This window comes from Entelurus aequoreus, linkage group LG24 (genome assembly GCF_033978785.1).
Source record: "Entelurus aequoreus isolate RoL-2023_Sb linkage group LG24, RoL_Eaeq_v1.1, whole genome shotgun sequence".
NCBI classification, from domain to species: domain Eukaryota; kingdom Metazoa; phylum Chordata; class Actinopteri; order Syngnathiformes; family Syngnathidae; genus Entelurus; species Entelurus aequoreus.
This window is the reverse complement of record NC_084754.1, coordinates 30,193,353-30,212,969: the sequence shown is the minus strand read 5'-3', so window position 1 is coordinate 30,212,969 and position 19,617 is coordinate 30,193,353. Positions and strand designations below refer to the sequence as shown.

At 38.7% G+C, this 19,617-nt stretch overlaps 1 protein-coding gene across 2 annotated transcripts in view; it reads right to left on the bottom strand.

Moving 5' to 3' along the window:
* Positions 1–3,708: 3,708 nt before the first annotated feature.
* Positions 3,709–19,617, bottom strand: part of zgc:101540 (hsFATP2a_ACSVL_like domain-containing protein) — a 26,576-nt gene continuing 10,667 nt past the window's right edge. The window contains exons 3-10 of one of the 2 annotated variants that reach the window (XM_062035913.1): positions 15,011–15,169; positions 14,805–14,929; positions 14,554–14,745; positions 11,341–11,431; positions 11,045–11,243; positions 7,618–7,715; positions 7,418–7,548; positions 3,709–4,533 (exon numbers count right to left, since the gene is read on the bottom strand). In XM_062035913.1, coding sequence (XP_061891897.1) covers positions 4,357–4,533; positions 7,418–7,548; positions 7,618–7,715; positions 11,045–11,243; positions 11,341–11,431; positions 14,554–14,745; positions 14,805–14,929; positions 15,011–15,169 — 1,172 coding nt within the window. In that variant the 3' untranslated portion in view covers positions 3,709–4,356. Of the gene's footprint in view, positions 4,534–7,417; positions 7,549–7,617; positions 7,716–11,044; positions 11,244–11,340; positions 11,432–14,553; positions 14,749–14,804; positions 14,930–15,010; positions 15,170–19,617 lie in introns of both variants that reach the window. The other variant, XM_062035912.1, reaches the window with a different exon arrangement.

The window sequence follows — 19,617 nt, the reverse complement described above, 5'->3', positions numbered from 1 at the left end:
CAATGTTCTGAAAAAAAATGGATACTGACAAATGTAGAAGCTCTTGGCGTTCTAATTTTGCTTTCTTAAAAGCACATGTAACACTGCAGCTATCAATAATTATAGTAAATAAACTATCGAGTAATCGGATAAAACATTATATAGCCTCAATGCGTATTTTAGGGACAATAGTTGAAAAACCTTCTGCTTGTCATAACCTTAAGTCTTTTTTTCTAAAAACTGCACATCATAAACATTGCATTTTCACTTTTAACGTGTGTGCGTATTTAAAAAAATAAATAACTCTGCATTTCACTGCCCTATCTCTCTCATGCGCTCCATTGCAGCAGCCGTGTGAAAACTGTAATTAGGGACCGAATGTCCCTTTGGTACAGAGGACCCTATTGTAATTGTAAGGTTTTATTTTTCTTTCTTTATTATAATATCGCTGCGTCTTTGAGCTGTAATTTGACCCCCTTAACATGCTTCAAAACTCACCAAATTTTACACACACATCAGGACTGGCAAAAATTGCGATCTAATCAAAAACCAAACCCCTAAACTCAAAATTGCGCTCTAGCGCCCCTAGGAAGAAAACACAGACAAAACTGCCTGTAACTTCCAGTAGGAATGTCGTAGAGACATGAAACCTCTATGTAGGTCTCACTTAGACCTAGATTTCATACAATAACATCCTTCAGCAAAAATCAACAGGAAGTTGGCAATTCCCCCTTCAAAACAAAAGTTTAGTAAAAACAGCCACTTTTGCCTAGTTGAGCTGTAATTTGACCCCCTTAACATGCTTCAAAACTCACCAAACTGGACACACACATCAGGACTGGCGAAAATTGTGATCTAATAAAAAAACAACAACCCCAAAACTCAAAATTGCGCTCTAGCGCCCCCTAGGAATAAAACACAGACAAAACTGCTCCTAAGAAGAAAATACAGACAAAACTGCCTGTAACTTCCAGTAGAAATGTTGTAGAGACATGAAACAAAAACCTCTATGTAGGTCTCACTTAGACCTACATTTCATATATTGACAACCCCCAGCAAAAATCTACAGGAAGTTTGCAATTCCCCTTCAAAACAAAAGTTGGGTCAAAACAGTCACCTTTTTTTAAACATTAGCTCCTCTGAGCGCGTTTGTCGTGTCGGCTTCAAACTAGAACAGGGGCGGCATAGCTCGGTTGGTAGAGTGGCCGTGCCAGCAACTTGAGGGTTCCAGGTTCGATCCCCGCTTCCGCCATCCTAGTTACTGCCGTTGTGTCCTTGGGCCAGACACTTTACCCACCCGCTCCCAGTGCCACCCACACTGCTTTAAATGTAACTTAGATATTGGGTTTCACGATGTAAAGCGCTTTGAGTCACTAAAGAAAAGCGCTATATAAATATAATTCACTTCACTTCACAGGAGAGAGATTGAACCCTTCTGATTAAAAGTTGATGAAAGAGTTTTAATTACTGCTCCGGTTTTGATTTTATGAGCCTTCAAAGAACCGCTGCGCTGATGCTGCTGTGCTGCTGCTGTGCTGCTGCCGTCTCAAGATGGCCGCTTAACAGCAGGAAGCACCAGCGTGACCACACAATGCAGAGAAGGTAGGTACTGTGCGGGTAAATATATGTTGACTGGGTGAAAGAAGGAGGCACCAGTTTGACTCCAGGATACAGAGAAGGTAGGTAATGTGCAGGTAAAGATATGTTGACTGGGTGATAGCAGGAAGCACCAGCGTGACCCGAGGATGCAGAGCAAGTAGGTAATGTGCGGGTGAAGATATGTTGAATGGGTAAAGGCAGGAAGCACCAGCGTGACCCCACTATGCAGAGAAGGTAGGTACCGGTAATGTGCAGGTGAAGCTATGTTGTATGGGCGAAAGAAGGAAGCGCAGGTGTGGTCGAGGCAATGCAGACAAGGTAGGTAATGTGCAGGTGAAGATATGTTGCATGGGTAAAGGCAGAAAGCACAAGCGTGACCCCACTATGCAGAGAAGGTAGGTAACGTGCGGGTGAAAATAGGTTGGATTGGTTCAGGCAGGAAGTACCAGCGTGACCTTACTATGCAGAGAAGGTTAAATTACATGATTACATAGATATGTTGTATGGGTGAAAGAAAGAAGCACCAGTGTGTCCCCAGGATGCAGGGAAGGTAGGTAATGAGCATGTAAAGATATGTTAAATGGGTGAAAGCAGGAAACATCAGCGTAAATAATCGGTCCCGGCCATGGCTGCTTGCAGCTTTAATTGTATTTGAAGTTCCAGGCACTCCATACAGTATTTGTATTAGTTACACTCATTAAACAATTAGTCAAAGAAATAGAATATATATCGAAGCTTTTTTTTAAATAATCTGATTAATCGATTGTGCAGCCTTGAAGCACATTTCTATATCGTTCATATTTTCTACAAAGTAGTATTAATCGAACGGGAAAAAAGCAATACCACGAGAGTGAAGTATATAGGTGTTACCTAAAAAAAGGTCACTACAAAAAAAACTGCTAAATGTTGAATTGTAAAGTTGTCTATTTACAAGGGAAGAACATTGGAACAAGACACAAAAGTTTAAAAGGTACTATTTATTTGACATGTTATGCCTTTCTAAAATTACAACTTTACTCCTGTAATGGTATTTCCTATTTTTCAAATGACATACTTTTTTCCGGAAATTGTCTGTTTTTAAAAAAAATCATTTTGCAGTAACCGTATTTTTCGGACTGTAAGTCGCAGTTTTTTTCATAGTTTGGCCGGGGGTGCGACTTATACTCAGGAGCGACTTAAGTGTGAAATTATTAACACATTACCGTAAAATATCAAATAATATTAATGAGCTCATTCACGTAAGAGACTAGACGTATAAGATTTCAAGGGATTTAGCGATTAGGAGTGACAGATTGTTTGGTAAACGTATAGCATGTTCTATATGTTAGTTATTTGAATGACTCTTACCATAATATGTTACGTTAACATACCAGGCATGTTCTCAGTTAGTTATTTATGCCTCATATAACGTACACTTATTCAGCCTGTTGTTCACTATTCTTTATTTATTTTAAATTGCCTTTCAAATGTCTATTCTTGGTGTTGGCTTTTATCAAATACATTTCCCAAAAAAATGCGACTTATACTGCAGTGCAACTTATATATGTTTTTTTCCTTCTTTATTATGCATTTTCGGCCGGTGCGACTTATACTCCGGAGCGACTTATACTCCGAAAAATACGGTATGTCAAATACTTTGTTGAGGGCCACATCGTAGTCATGGCTTTCCTCAGATGGCCACTCGCAACAGTAAATATATTTGAATATAAATGTTTCATCGCCTCATTATTTTATTTTTACATGCAAATTATTGGATAACTTGCTTTAAAATCATAAGTCAAGGTGACAGGCAGCTATTTAAGTAAACAATTTTTTTTTTTTTTTACAAAGAAATGTTTAAAAGATATGCAATTGCATGCAGTCCATGCAATTTTTCTGTTAAAATTGAAATAACAAATGTCTTTTTGACACATTATTTCCAGGCCTTTGCCATTTTAAACAGTTGCTTTAGTGCACTCCATCCAGTTACCAACAGAAAAATCACGTGTCCTGGATTTCTAAAGTGAATGATCTGAGGTTGACCTGTGATACAATTGTGTTGTGCCATCATCTGATAAGAACATGACTTGGCTGTCCATCACACTGGTGCAAAGGTCCAATGATAAAGCCACCACAGATAGTACAAGAATGTGGTAAAAAGTTTATTTTCCACACTTGAATGACATCTACACCCATTTCATTTACAAACAAAGAGCTTTGGATAAAATATTTCAGTGTCATATTTTGAAATGCTATAGTACAGAGGTCTTCAACAGGGGTCAAAGGCGGTTATGTTTGGTTAAGACCTTTTAAAATATTTTATAATTCGCCCCCACAATTTCTGCTGAAATTTAAATACTCGTTAACGTTGTTCCAACACAGGTAAATGGAGGCAGAATATGTTTTTCAGTCAGCAATGCACACATTTGACACACAAGCTCTGTCAGGCTCCTCCGTGTGATTGGCTCATTCTCAGCAAGCACCTGGTTTATGTTTATCCTATAAATGTACTTCATTTATAACACACCATTAAAACACAGGCAGAAGAGAGTAACGCCTGCCCTCTACCTCAGAAGCCGCAGGTTTGTTTAAAAAACAATTTTACACAAGATATATAAATAGGAGAATGTCAAAGACCCCTGCTTTATATGATTTTTTTTTTATTAGCTGTGCTGGAATGTAGAGTTGTATTGTACTGTACTATACTGTCAGGGCTCGGTCAAAATAAATATGGTGTCCATTCCTCCCTGAGATTAGTTGTCAAGGCACAAACTGAACATGTCTATGAACAACGAATTGTTAGAGTTTGATTGTGCCGCTGGTTATGGCGCTGTAAATCTCCGTTGTCATGGGAACAAAGGTCCGTTTAGACGCGTCGAGGTAGTACAAAGGCTCGCGGATTAGGGCCGGGTTGAATCCGTCGTTCACCAACTTGTTTTTCTTCATCTTGAATGTGCCCGTTATCTCCAAGCATGGCTGAAAGACGCGAGACAAACGGTTAAGAACTTATGGCCAACGTGCAATTTCGGTAGGAATTGCTTGTGATTTGATGAAATGCGCAAAACAAACTGAAATGCTACTAATGTATGTTAACGGTTAGCATGCGTGAGGTACCAAGTTATATGACTGATGTGTCTGCCTGCAAAATTAACTAAAAAAGATTGCATGTATTAAAAGTACCATGTCATGTGACTAAGGTTTACGGCTGTTAAATTAGCTAAAACAGCATGTTTCAAGTACAGAGTTACTATATATCACTTTAAGGTTTACGGCTTTAGAATAAGCTAAAAAAAAAAAAAAAAAAAAGTTAGCATGTGTCAATGACCAAGTTATATAACTCTACACCTGTATGATTTGCCTAAACAGGTAGCATGTGTCAAGTAGCAAGTTACCGTATATGACTGAGGTTTATGGCTGTAAAATTAGCCTAAAAAAGACAACATGCTAACATTGGCATGTTAATAGCTAGCATGTGTCAGGGACCAAGTTTTATGACTCTGTTTACGCCTGTGAAAAAAGCTAAAAAAAAAGTTAGCATGTGTCAAGTCCTGAGTTACTGTATATCACTTTGAGGTTTACGGCTTTAAAATAAGCTAAAAAAAAAAAAAAAGTTAGCATGCTAACAGTTAATGTGTCATTGACCAAGTTATATGACTGCATAATTTGCCTAAACAAGTAGCATGTGTCAAGTAGCAAGTTACCACACATGACTGAGGTTTATGGCTGTAAAATAAGCGTAAAAAAAGTCAACATGCTAACATTGGCATGTTAACAGTTAGCATGTGTCAAGTCCTGAGTTACTGTATATCACTGAGGTTTACGGCTTTAAAATAAGCTAAAAAAAAATAAAAAGTTAGCATGTGTCAAATACCAAGTTATATGACTTAAGGTTTATGGCTGTAGATATAGCTTAAAAAATGTTCAGACTTAGACAAACTTTATTGATCCATGCTAACAATATGTTAACAGTTAGCATGTGTCAAGTAGCAAGTTATATGACTGTGTATGCCGTAAAATGAGCTAAAAAAGTTAGCATGTGTCAAGTGGCAAGTTTATTGACGAAGGTTTGTGGCAGTAAAAGTAGTTAAACATTGTGTACATTCTAACACTAGTATGTTAACAGCATGTGTCAATGACCAAGTTATATGACTCTACGCCTGCATGATTTGCCTAAACCAGTGGTTCTTAACCTGGGTTCGATCGAACCCTAGGGATTCGGTGAGTCGGGCTCGGGTTCGGCGGAGGTGAAGACACACCCGACTCATCGTGTAAATAAAAAATTCTCCCTTTCGGCGTATTACAGATACGGCAACAGCAGAAGTCAGACTGATTTGCAAGTGTGTAATTTGTTCTGAGTTTATGCACTGTGTTGGTTTTGTTGTTTGAACAAGGTGATGTTCATGCACGGTTCATTTTGTGCACCAGTAAAAAAACATGGTAACACTTTAGTATGGGGAACATATTCACCATTAATTAGTTGCTTATTAACATGCAAATTAGTAACATATTGGCTCTTAACTAGTCATTATTAAGTACTTATTAATGCCTTATTCGGCATGGCCTTATTATAACCCTAACCCTGGCCCTAACCCTCTAATCCTAACCCTAACCAAATAACTCTTAGAATATGTTCCCCTAGTGTCCAGAAAACTCTAAATTAAGTCTTTGTTACTTAGAATATGCTCCCCATACTAAAGTGTTACCAAAAACATATAACTTTGTCTTGAATTTGAAAAAAACCAACATTTTTTTTTTCACTAAAGAAGGGTTCGGTGAATATGCATATGAAACTAGTGGGGCTCGGTACCTCCAACAAGGTTAAGAACCACTGGCCTAAACAGGTAGCATGTGTCAAGTAGCAAGTTACCGTATATGACTGAGGTTTATGGCTGTAAAATTAGCTTAAACAAGACAACATGCTAACATAATAGTTAGCATGTATCAGGGACCAGGTTTTATGACTCTGTTTACGCCTGTGAAATGAGCTAAAAAAAAAAAGTAAGCATGTGTCAAGTCCTGAGTTACTGTATATCACTTTGAGGTTTACGGCTTTAAAATAAGCTATAAAAAAAAAAAAGTTAGCATGCTAACAGTTAATGTGTCAATGACCAAGTTATATGACCGCGTAATATGCCTAATCAGGTAGCATGTGTCAAGTAGCAAGTTACCGCATATGACTGAGTTTTATGGCTGTAAAATAAGCATAAAAAAAAGTCAACATGCTAAGATTGGCATGTTCAAAGTTAGCATGTGTAAAGTCCTGAGTTACTGTATATCACTTTGAGGTTTACGGCTTTAAAATAAGCTAAAAAAAAAAAAAAGTTAGCATGCTAACAGTTAACATGTGTCAATGACCAAGTTATATGACTGCATAATTTGCCTAAACAGGTAGCATGTGTCAAGGACCAGGTTTTATGACTCTGTACGCCTGCGAAATGAGCTAAAAAAAAGTTAACACGTGTCAACTCTTGAGTTACTGTATATCACTTTGACGTTTACCGCTTTAAAAATAAGCTAAAAAAAAAAAAGTTAGCACCTGTCAAATACCAAGTTATATGACTAAGGTGTATGGCTGTAGATAAAACTAAAAAAATGTCTACATGCTAACAATATGTTAACAGTTAGCATGTGTCAAGTATCAAGTTATATGACTGTATATGCCACAAAATGAGCTAAAAAGTTAGCACGTGTCAATTAGCAAGTTTAATGACCAAGGTTTACGGCTGTAAAAGTAGCTAAAAATGTGTACATTCTAACACTAGTATGTTAAGAGTTAGCATGTGTCAATGAGCAAGTTATAAGAGCGAGGTTTACGGCTGTAAAAGGATGTAAAAAAGCAAGACAGAAGGGGACGTGTTACCTGGATCCTGATGAAGCGTGGGCGTGCGTAACTAGGCAGGTATGTGTGTAGCACCTTGTAGGCGTCGTCACAATCAAAGTCCTGGCCTTCTTTCACAGTGACTGCGGCCATGCCTACCCGGCCTTCATTCCCTATCACATGATTGCAATCAGACAGGAAATGAATGCTACTACGACGACGCTGTCTTTTCACGGTAGTACCTTCCACTTTAACACCGTAGACGTTTGCCTCTAGAACGCAAGGAGCCATGGTGAGGACGTCTGCTGCTTCTGAAGTGGCCACGTTCTCTCCCTTCCATCTGGTAGGGGTCACAGGACAGGAAGTGTTTTTGAGTGATGGAGAAAACCAAGCTCGTTAACATACTGTATATATTTACTGTCAACAAAGCACAACAAGTTGAAAATAGCATCTCAAAGAAAAATCATGGAGTGGTTGTGTTGAATTGTATAGGTTTTACTGTATTTTATTTTTAATACAGATAAATAATTGTTGACTTAGAAAAATTCCCGACTTTTTGACACTTTGAAAAAATTCCCGACTTTTTGACACTTGGAAAAAATTCGGACTTTTTAACACTTAGAAAAAATCCTGAGTTTTTGACAGAAAGAATCACGACTTTTTGACACATAGAAAAAATCCAGACTTTTTGACAGAAAAAATCCAGACTTTTTGACAGAAAGAATCACGATTTTTTGACACTTAGAAAAAATCCAGACTTTTTGACACAAAACATCATGACTTTTTGACACTTAGAAAAAATCCAGACTTTGACAGAAAAGTTCCTGACTTTTTGACACTTGGAAAAAATCCAGACTTTTTGACACTTAAAAAAAATCCAGACTTTGACAGAAAAATCCTGACTTTTTGACACTTAGAAAAAATCCCGACTTTTTAACAGAAAGAATCACGACTTTTTGACAGAAAGAATCACGACTTTTTGACAGAAAGAATCACAACTTTTTGACAGAAAGAATCACAACTTTTTGACACAAAACATCACAACTTTTTGACACTTACAAAAAAATCTCGACTTTTTGACAGAAAGAATCATGACTTTTTGACAGAAAGAATCACAACTTTTTGACACAAAACATCACAACTTTTTGACACTTACAAAAAAATCTCGACTTTGCAACAGAAAACATCACGACTTTTTGACAGAAATATCACGACTTTTTGACAGAAAACATCACGACTTTTTGACAGAAAACATCACGACTTTTTGAAAGAAAACATCACGACTTTTTGGCACTTAGAAAAAATCTCTACTTTTTAATTAATTTCAATTAGAAAAAATCCAGACTTTGACACTTAGAAAAAATTCTCACTTTTTGACACTTAGAAAAAATCCCGACTTTTTGACACTTAGAAAAAATCCCGACTTTTTGACACTTGGAAAAAATCCCACATTTTTGACACTTAGAAAAAATCCCGATTTTTTTGACACAGAAAAAATCCTGACTTTTTGACACTTGGAAAAAGTCCTGACTTTTTGACACAAAACATCATGACTTTTTGACACTTAGAAAAAAATCCAGACTTTTTGACACTTAGAAAAAATCCAGACTTTTCGACACTTAGAAAAAATCCCGACCCTTTGACACTTAGAAAAAATCCAGACTTTTTGACAGAAAGAATCACGACTTTTTGACAGAAAGAATCACGACTTTTTGACAGAAAGAATCACGACTTTTTGACGGAAAGAATCACGACTTTTTGATGGAAAGAATCACGACTTTTTGAAACAAAACATCACAACTTTTTGACACTTACAAAAAAATCTCGACTTTGCGACAGAAAACATCACAACTTGTTGACAGAAAACATCACAACTTTTTGACACTTAGAAAAAATCCCTACCTTTTGACACTTAGAAAAAATCCCTACCTTTTGACACTTAGAAAAAATCCTTACTTTTTGACACTTGGAAAAAATCCCTACTTTTTGAAACTGAAAAAATCCTGACTTTTTGACACTTAGAAGAAATCCAGACTTTTCGACACTTAGAAGAAATCCAGACTTCTGCTTACTTTCTGCTGTTCCATCTACACTTCATCAACTTTCCTAAACACTTATTTCTAATGTTGTTTTAAGCTAGCTTAGCGGTTAGCGTGCTCTCTGTGTGTAACATGTTTAGCCTCCTCCTCCACTGATAATATACTTGATAATGATGCTTAAGATACGAAGAAATAGTTTATTTGCTGCAATGGAGGTGATTATTATCAGTTTGTCTCCACACTGTTATTAGCTGCTAGCCACTTGTCAGCCGGGGACAAACAATGAAAAGGGGCTGGACGGTTGTGATTGGCATTAATCAGCAATGGCGATCATCAGTGACGTGCAGTCAGGGGAGGCAGGTGAGGCAGGGCCTCACATGCCATCATGGAAAGAAAAAAAATTAATTAAATTGTTATATGTATCCAGTGATTATACTATAAAGTTATTTTCCATTTAACTTCACCAGTTTTAGATTATTTTTATTCAAAATCGCTGAATTTTCACATATGCCATTCAAATACTGAGAAGAGACTTGCAGTGAGTCACCAGCCAGTTGAGCCTCACCATGGATTGCGCAATGACTCGGCTAACTGCTGGCCTGCTGTGCAGTGAGACTGTATTGCTATATGAATTATATTATACATTTCCATAGTTTAGTTAGCTGAGGTATATAATGTACAGTGTATTTTGTCAACAACTGTATGTGTGTAACGTATTTAGTGTGTATTTATGAGGCTTGCAGTAATCCCGCCTCCTGGTGGTAGAGGGCGCTAGTGATCCCAGGGATCATTTTTGCGACTACTAGACTGCAGAATAAGTGACAAGCAGCAACAGTTAGCGATCGTTTATTTTTTCTTCTCGCCTGAACTTTTAACATGGAGGATTACATATCTAAAATAAAACAGTTTTCTAAACTGGACTTTCAATCGAAGCAGGAGGTAATAATTAAAGGAAGATCTCCATCGAGATGGAGAGACTTTTAAAACTGAAGAAAGATAAGGAAGACTTCTATGAACAAGTTATCGATGCTTTTATTCAGAAGGAGCGGCGCATGGACTTCATTTATAAGTAAAGGTAAGACCATAATAACGTTTTTTTATTAAATGTGCTTTTTTGTGTGCTACAGTTTGTATGTGTAAAGTTAAAGTTAAGTTAAAGTACCAATGATTGTCACACACACACTAGGTGTAATGAAAATTGTCCTCTGCATTTGACCCATCCCCTTGTTCACCCCCTGGGAGGTGAGGGGAGCAGTGGGCAGCAGTGGCGCCGCGCCCGGGAATCATTTTTGGTGATTTAACCCCCAATTCCAACCCTTGATGCTGAGTGCCAAGCAGGGAAGAATGCTGGTATGAGCTTTTAAACAGAATCCGTTAACTGCTGCCAATCAAATGGTGAATAAGATACTCTTTAGGGTTCATATGTTTGTAAATCTGACTGTGATGAAGTCAGTGCCTCACCAGCCATGAACCTCACCGCACGTCACTGGCGATCATGTACTTTTTCACAAAACTCGGCTGATTCAGCACATCCCTACTATATTGATACTGTACAATTGCAGCATTGTATCATAGAGTATTGTCTTCTTCCAATCAATAACGCTACAAGTGAGGTCGTCAATCAACTCGCCTGAACGTGTCGCCGACTCGGTCTTGGAAATAGACAAAGTTGTCCTTGTCGAAGCGCATCAAGTCTCCTGTGTTGAAGTAGAGGTCGCCTTTTTTCATCACGTTGCGGAGCCTCTTCTTCTCAGTCTGCTGATCGTTGCCTGCATAGCCCACGAAAGGTGACCTCTGCGTGACCTTTCCCGTCAGGAGACCCGTCTCACCTGACACACAAACACAGCCAAGTATATACTTTATGCCATGAAATATAACATACTACATACATTATTAAATAGCTAATAGACTATGAAATACTGTCACCTATGGCCGCTTTGATGCAAAGACCCTGTGAGTTTCTGACAGGCTCCTCCTTCTCGATGTCGAACTTGATCAACGTGTACGGGAAGATGAGCTGAAAAAAAAAAGAAGTCATGTTGGGATGAAATATTATTTCTTCCATTATAAAACTGTCTTCTTTCTGTTGTGGTTAGGCATGCAAGGAACAAAGTGGTTTTGCTGCAATGTACTTGTTTGTATCATAGTGAATTATAATTATATAGTGCTTTTTCTCTAGAGACACAAAGCGCTTTACATAGTGAAACCCAGTATCTACATTTAAACCAGTGTGGGTGGCACTGGGAGCACGGGTAATGTGTTTTGGCCAAGGGCACGACGGCAGTGACTAGGATGGCGGAAGCTGGAATTGAACCTGGAACCCTGACGTCACTGGCACGCGCTCTCTACCAACCGAGCCACGCCACCCCATAATGCTTTAAAGCACCAAAATATCTCCCCAGTTTTTTTCCTATACTGTCTTTTTTTATAGTATATTATAGTATATATATAATTTAAAGAATTCCACTCAGTCTTTATTCATTTATAGAACTTTTGTACGACTGTAAAATAAGGCACCGTGGGGCCAAAGAAAGTTGACGAGCGCCAGCACATTGATAAAGAAAGTATGAGAAACGCCATGGAATTTAAGAAAGAACTCTTAACTAAGCATGAAGGTGGCGTATTGCTTCGGTTTTTGTACAATTTTGTTTTCATAAGTGCTGGTAAGCAGTTTAAATGAGATTAATCACACTTTGCATTTTGATTAATTGCGTTTAATCTCAGTAAATTACTTCTGTGCATCATTTAAATTAACTTTAATATATATATATATATTTTAATTTTCCTGAGGGAATCAATAAAGTACTATCTATCTATGTATGTTGATTTATATAAAAATACATATATAAGTACACGCACGCACACACACAATACATTATATATATAGATAGATATATATATATATATATATATATATATATATATATATATATACACATACCTATATACCGAAGTCTGGAACTAATGTAATAGAGAAGTTTTTTATGCGCAAAAGTGGTGAAGCTGTAGTTTTATATGCACTTTATTTTTATTGACAGTTTATTAGTTTAGTTTTTCATTTTAGCACAACATAAATGAATGTAAATTAATTATGTGTCAGTTATTTATGAGTTCCTTCTCATGCCGTGAATTTGGTTAGTACTTATTTTTCTAATCAGTCTGACCTAAGCCTAAAGTTTATGTGTTAAATAAATAATAATCTTTGCGATTAACACATGGTTTCATATTGTTTGACAAGGTTGTTAACTGTAAGTAGGTTAGATATATTTATTTAATACGATTAAAATTAAGATTAAGATGACTAATTCAGTGTTAATATTTAAGTGGACTTCGAGCCCCTCTGTAGTGGAAAAGTTGGGCCCCGATTTCAAAAAGGTTAAGAACCGCTGTTAACTTTATGACAACCTTATCCGACCTTTAGGAACGTTATCACTAGTGAAAACTAAGAATGTGAATCTTAAAACAAATCTCGATTCAAACGGATTTTCGCAACATATTATTTGGTATTAAAAATGCTAAAACTTTTTCATAACAAGTTACTAAAGCTCCTCTTGGTTTCTGACGTATACGTGCAGTGAGTGAGTGCGAAAATGGCCTAAAAATTGTCTTTTTATACAAAACCCAAAACCAGTGAAGTTGGCACGTTGTGTAAATTGTAAATAAAAACAGAATACAATGATTTGCTAATCCTTTTCAACTTATATTCAATTGAATAGACTGTAAAGACAAGATATTTAACGTTCGAACTGGATAACTTTTTTTTTTGCAAATATTAGCTCATTTGGAATTTGATGCCTGCAACATGTTTCAAAAAAGCTGGCACAAGTGGCAAAAAAGACTGAGAAAGTTGAGGAATGCTCATCAAACACTTATTTGGAACATCCCACAGGTGAACAGGCTAATTGGGAACAGGTGGGTGCCATGATTGGGTATAAAAGCAGCTTCCATGAAATACTCAGTCATTCACAAACAAGGATGGGGCGAGGGTCACCACTTTGTGAACAAATGCGTAAGCAAATTGTCCAACAGTTTAAGAACAACATTTCTCAATGAGCTACTGCAAGGAATTTAGGGATTTCACCATCAACGATCCGTAATATCATCTGGAGAAATCACTGCACGTAAGCGATGATATTACGGACCTTCGATCCCTCAAGCGGTACTGCATCAGAAAGTGACGTCAGTGTGTAAAGGATATCACCACATGGTCTCAGGAACACTTCAGAAAACCACTGTCAGTAACTACAGTTGGTCGCTACATCTGTAAGTGCAAGTTAAAACTCTACTATGCAAAGCCAAAGCCATTTATCAACAACAACCAGAAACGCAGCCAGCTTCGCTGGGCCCGAGCTCTTCTAAGATGGACTGATGCAAAGTATAAAAGTGTTTTTGTGGTCTGACGAGTCCACATTTCAAATTGTTTTGGGAAACTGTGGACGTCGTGTCCTCCGGAACAAAGAAAAGAACCATCCAGATTGTTCTAGGCGCAAAGTTGAAAAGCCAGCATCTGTGAAGGTATGGGGGTGTATTAGTGCCCAAGACATGGGTAACTTACACATCTGTAAAGGCACCATTAAAGCTGAAAGGTACATACAGGTTTTGGAGCAACATATGTTGCCATCCAAGCAACGTTATCATGCTTTTTCAGCAAGACAATGCCAAGCCACGTGTTACAACAGCGTGGCTTCATAGTAAAAGAGTGCGGGTACTAGACTGGCCTGCCTGTAGTCCAGACCTGTCTCCCATTGAAAATGTGTGGCGCATTATGAAGCCTAAAATACCACAACGGAGACCCCCGGACTGTTGAACAACTTAAGCTGTACATCAAGCAAGAAAGGGAAAGAATTCCACCTGAAAAGTTTCAAAAATTGGTCTCCTCAGTTCCCAAACGTTTACTGAGTGTTGTTAAAAGGAAAGGCCATGTAACACAGTGGTAAAAATGCCCCTGTGCCAACTTTTTTGCAATGTGCTGCTGCCATTAAATTCTAAGTTAATGATTATTTGCAAATAAATATTAAGTTTCTCAGTTCGAACATTAAATATCTTGTCTTTGCAATTGAATTTTGTACATTGATTCTTAAAAGAAAATATATTTTTGAAAATGATGAATCAATTTAGAATAAATACGCTTTTACGTACGCTGTGTAAAACATTCATCCTCCCCACAGCGCCGACTTTGGAAGTGTAGTTCATGAATCCGATGTTCCCCTCGGTGGCGGCATACAGCTCCTTCACTTTAATGTCGCCGAAGCGCCGCAGAAACTGGGACCAGACGTCTTTGCGGACGCCGTTGCCGATGGCGATCCTCACTTTGTGGTCCCTGTCGTCGTCCTTCTACAGGAGACGGACAATCAGTGCCATCTTCCTCAGCAGGCGATAAAGACGCTGACCTGTGGCGAGTTGCAGAGGTAGCGCATGGTTTCTCCGATGTACTGCATCACTGTCACGTTGTGCTCCCTGCAGTCGTCCCAGAACTGAGAGGCAGAGAACTTTCTCTTCAAAACCACCGTTATACCTGCGGCCGACATCACTTCTTTTAAAAAAAAAAAAAAAAAAAAAAGCCCACATCCCGATTTGACAACATGGTCGTCGCTACCTCTCTGGATGGCACCCGCTAGTCCGATGAGAAAGCCCGAGCTGTGGTAGAGAGGCAGGTTGATGTAGATGACGTCATCGCTGGTGATGCCGCACGTTGCTTGGATGAAGGATGCCGCCCACATGCGCTCATGGGTGACCACCGCCGCTTTGGGCAAACCTTTGAAGGACAGAAGAAGAATGTCTTTACACGACTTTGAAATGTTGCTTTCAAGTCAGTACAACCTTCAGTCAAAAAAGCACCTTGACCTGCATTATAACCAAGTCATAGCCACGTTGTTATTGTAAGAGTTAACACAGAGGAACTACTTTTCACCTTTCTCACACTGCTTCTCCAACCACTAGCGAGCTACTAGCTGACACCGTATTTTCCTGACCATAAGGCGCACTGACGATGAATGGTCTATTGTTGATCTTTTTTCATATATAAGCGCACCGGATAATAAAAGGGGTCATATTATTATATTCATTTTTTTTCAAAATTTAAAACACTTCCTTGTGGTCTACATAACATGTAATGGTGGTACTTTGGTCAAAATGTTGCACAGATTATAGAATAGAATAGAATAGAATAGAAAGTACTTTATTGATCCCTGGGGGAAATTCAGCACCATAGTTCGCTCACAATAGACAGTAATAATAATAAATTATGTTTTACAGATCATCTTCAAGCCACTTTCTGACAGTCGCTTCAGGATGCGCCGTTTTGCGAGCGGTCTTGTTTACGTGGCTCACCTTCGGCAGCGTCATCTTTGTTGTAGCGTGCAAGGACGGGAGTGGAAGAAATGTCAAATGATGGAGCTAACTGTTTTAATGACATTCAGACTTTACTTCAATCAATAACGGAGCAGCATCTCCTCATCTGGAAACAACACGTGAAAAAACGTCCGACCGGAACTCTCTAATAACTAAAGTTCCTTGGGTGAATAATGTAAACTCACTACACCGGTATGTTTTAGCACTTTGATAGCCAGTCTACTGACAGATATAAGTAAGAACTCTACACTACTTTATATTAGAAATGGCAACAGCGGAGGATGAATGTCACATAACAAGAGGATAGAGAAAAAGAAGCTTATCGACTCGCCGGCGCGCGCAATTTTTCAGGATCTATGCAGATCCCAAATACAGATCAGCAGGTACCAGAAGGTAAGAAAAGTTGCTTTTGCATAATATTGCGAAACAAAACGCCAGATAATATGTCTTACCTTACACACACCATAATAATACTGGTATGTTGAAGCACAGTACAATCCATCAAGCGGTGCGGCTTCATAGCTTACCAAAGTCGTACTAAAACATTTTGATAGGTTTTTGAGTGCCGTGTGCAATGTTCTGTATTTTCAATGGAACATATAAAATGTTGGTGTTGTTTACTTGAGACATACACTATATTGCCAAAAGTATTTGGCCACCTGCCTTTACTCACATATGAATTCGAAGTGCCATCCCATGGAATTGTCCAAAATGTTTTGGTATCCTGGAGCATTCAAAGTTCCTTTCACTGGAACTAAGAGGCCAAGCCCAACTCCTGAAAAACCAACCCCCCAACCATAATTCCTCCTCCACCAAGTTTCATACTTGGCACAATGCAGTCCAAAATATAGCGTTCTCCTGGCAACCTCCAAACCCAGACTGCTCCATCAGATTGCCAGATGGAAAAGCGTGACTCATCAGTCCAGAGAAGGCGTCGCCACTGCTCTAGAGTCCAGTGGCGACGTGCTTTACACCACTGCATACCACGCTTTGCATTGGACTTGGTGATGTATGGCTTAGATGCAGCTGCTCGGCCACGAAAACCCATTCCATGAAGCTCTCTGCGTACTGTACGTGGGCTAATTGGAAGGTCACATGAAGTTTGGAGCTCTGTAGCAACTGACGCTTCAGCATCCGCTGACCTCTCTCTCTGTCAGTATACGTGGCCTACCACTTTGTGGCTGAGTTGCTGTTGTTCCCAAACTCTTTAATTTTTCTTATAATAAAGTTGACTTTGGAATATTTAGGAGCAAGGAAATTTCACAACTGGATTTGTTGCACAGGTGGCATCCTATGACAGTTCCACGCTGGAAATCACTGAGAGCGGCTAATTTTTCCACAAATGTTTGTAGAAACAGTCTCCATGCCTAAGTGCTTGATTTTATACACCTGTGACCGGGCCAAGTGATTAGGACACCTGATTCTCATCATTTGGATGGGTGGCCAAATACTTTTGGCAATATAGTGTATCATAGTGCAGGCTACACTTATCTCTTATGTTTGACTGCCATCTACTGGTCACACTTATCATTATACCATGTACCAAATAAAATAGCTTCAAGGTCGGTAAGATCAACCAAACGTATTCCTTTCTGGGTTATAAAATGCACTGTCGAGTTTGAGGAAAAACATTTTTTTAAGTACGCCTTATAGTCCGGAAAGTACGGTAGGTTGAATTCACTTGACGTCACGTTCGGCTCGAAGCGGTACGCCAGCAACCGTCTTTTGTCATAGCGCTACGGGCGACATTTTGCCTTTTTTCAAAGAGAAGTGAAGTGAAGTGAATTGTATTTATATAGCGCTTTTCTCCACTGACTCAAAGCGCATTTTACATAGTGAAACCCAATATCTAAATTACATTTAAACCAGTGTGGGTGGCACTGGGAGCAGGTGTTTAAAGTTTCTTGCCCAAGGACACAACGGCAGTGACTAAGATAGCGGAAGCAGGGATCGAACCTGGAACCCTCAAGTTGCTGGCACGGCCACTCTACCAACCGAGCTATACCGCCCCAAAAATGCCCTATGCTTGCGCTGTTTTGGGCTGTTGGAACCATTCAAATCGCGAAAAGAATACAAGTTTCTTTTAGAGTTCCTCGAGAGGTAATCAATCACGGAGGGTGAAAGAGTGCAAGATTTTACGAAAGAAGGCAAAAAAAGGAGCACACACTCCAGTCGAAGAATGCATGAGTTTGCAGTGATCACTTTGTTAAAGTTAAGTTAAAGTACCAATGATTGTCACACACACACTAGGTGTGGCGAAATTATTCTCTGCATTTGACCCATCCCCTTGTTCACCCCCTGGGAGGTGAGGGGAGCAGTGGGCAGCAGCGGTGCCGCGCCCGGGAATCATTTTTGGTGATTTAACCCCCAATTCCAACCCTTGATGCTGAGTGCCAAGCATGGAGGTAATGGGTCCCATTTTTATAGTCTTTGGTATGACTCGGCCGGGGTTTGAATTCACAACCTACCGATCTCAGGGCGGACACTCTAACCACTAGGCCACTGAGTAAGTTTGTTTGGTATACTTTTAACATTTAGTATTTCCCAGTTAAGTATCTTGATGTTATTTGTATTTCTTAAAACAAATTTTTGTTATGACTCGCCGTGTCTAAATAAAAGAACGCACACGTGAGCTAAACCTAAAAGAGTTAAGTTTTTACCAAAGGCAACAAGCTTAAATGAATCTTTCAGCACACACACTATGTTGACATCTATAGTTATATTTTGATATAGACGGGGAAAAAACACTTGTAAACGGCACGCACAACAAAAACTGCAAAAACTATGATATTTATCCGAAAGAGTCTTGATACCAATTTGCTTGACCCAGCCACACACAAAGAAGTTGCAGACCTCCATGCTTTCCTAAGTTTTTATCGGTTTTGTCGTGTAGAATGACCAGCTAGTTTGATATGTCTGGGAACTCAACAGACGGATAATTCAGTTCAGTCCCGTTCATTTATTTATTTCATTGATAAAAAAAAATAAAAAAAATTACAGAACATTAAAGTAAATTATGAATAAAAAGGAGCAGAAAGAAGTAAAAAACTTACATTTGCCTCCTATTTTCACAAATACAACAATTCCCATTCAATGTTGGCGACTGCAAAGCCATATTTTCCTTTTACGACAACTGAACCAATAATGAAGAAATAATTTCATTCAGTCATCATATCTTTTCATCATCATGATTTTTACATTTTTTTGGAATACAGAAAGAAATTTACATTGATTTATTCCACTATCAAGTTTGTTCCATAAACTAACACCTCTGATCGAAACACTTATATTCCATTGGGATTGTCCATAATCCTTGACATCAAATCCTATTTTGATAAAGTACAGGACTAGATTATATTGCATAGTTTTCTCCTATCTGCTTTTTGTGGTAAGATCGAGGCCCCTTGCGTGCACAGATAGTTGGCACTCTGTTTGCTGCACAGTGGCCATGTTGGTTTGGTGGCTCACCACTTTGGTCACTTCCGTTCAAAAGTCATGTGACGGAATAATTGTAATAACTGTAATAACTGTATTGCTTTAGATTTTCGAAAAGTTAAAGCGACCTTGTAAATCATGCATCTCACATGTACAGTAGAAGGTTGCGGCACCAAGCCGGAAAGTTGGTCAACTTTGAAAATCCACACGCTACCAACTTGATACTATAAGGCTCTCAACAAATGAAACATTTGCAACATCCCTAGGATGCATTTTTTTTCATCCAAGGAGTGAGGATTATTCTGAATTTAGCAGCTCTAGGACAGCACAAGTGCTGAAAGATACAACATTCTATACATTGTTTGTCACTGTATTGTCTTCTTATTTGAAACGTTTATCAATCATGCTCCATGATCC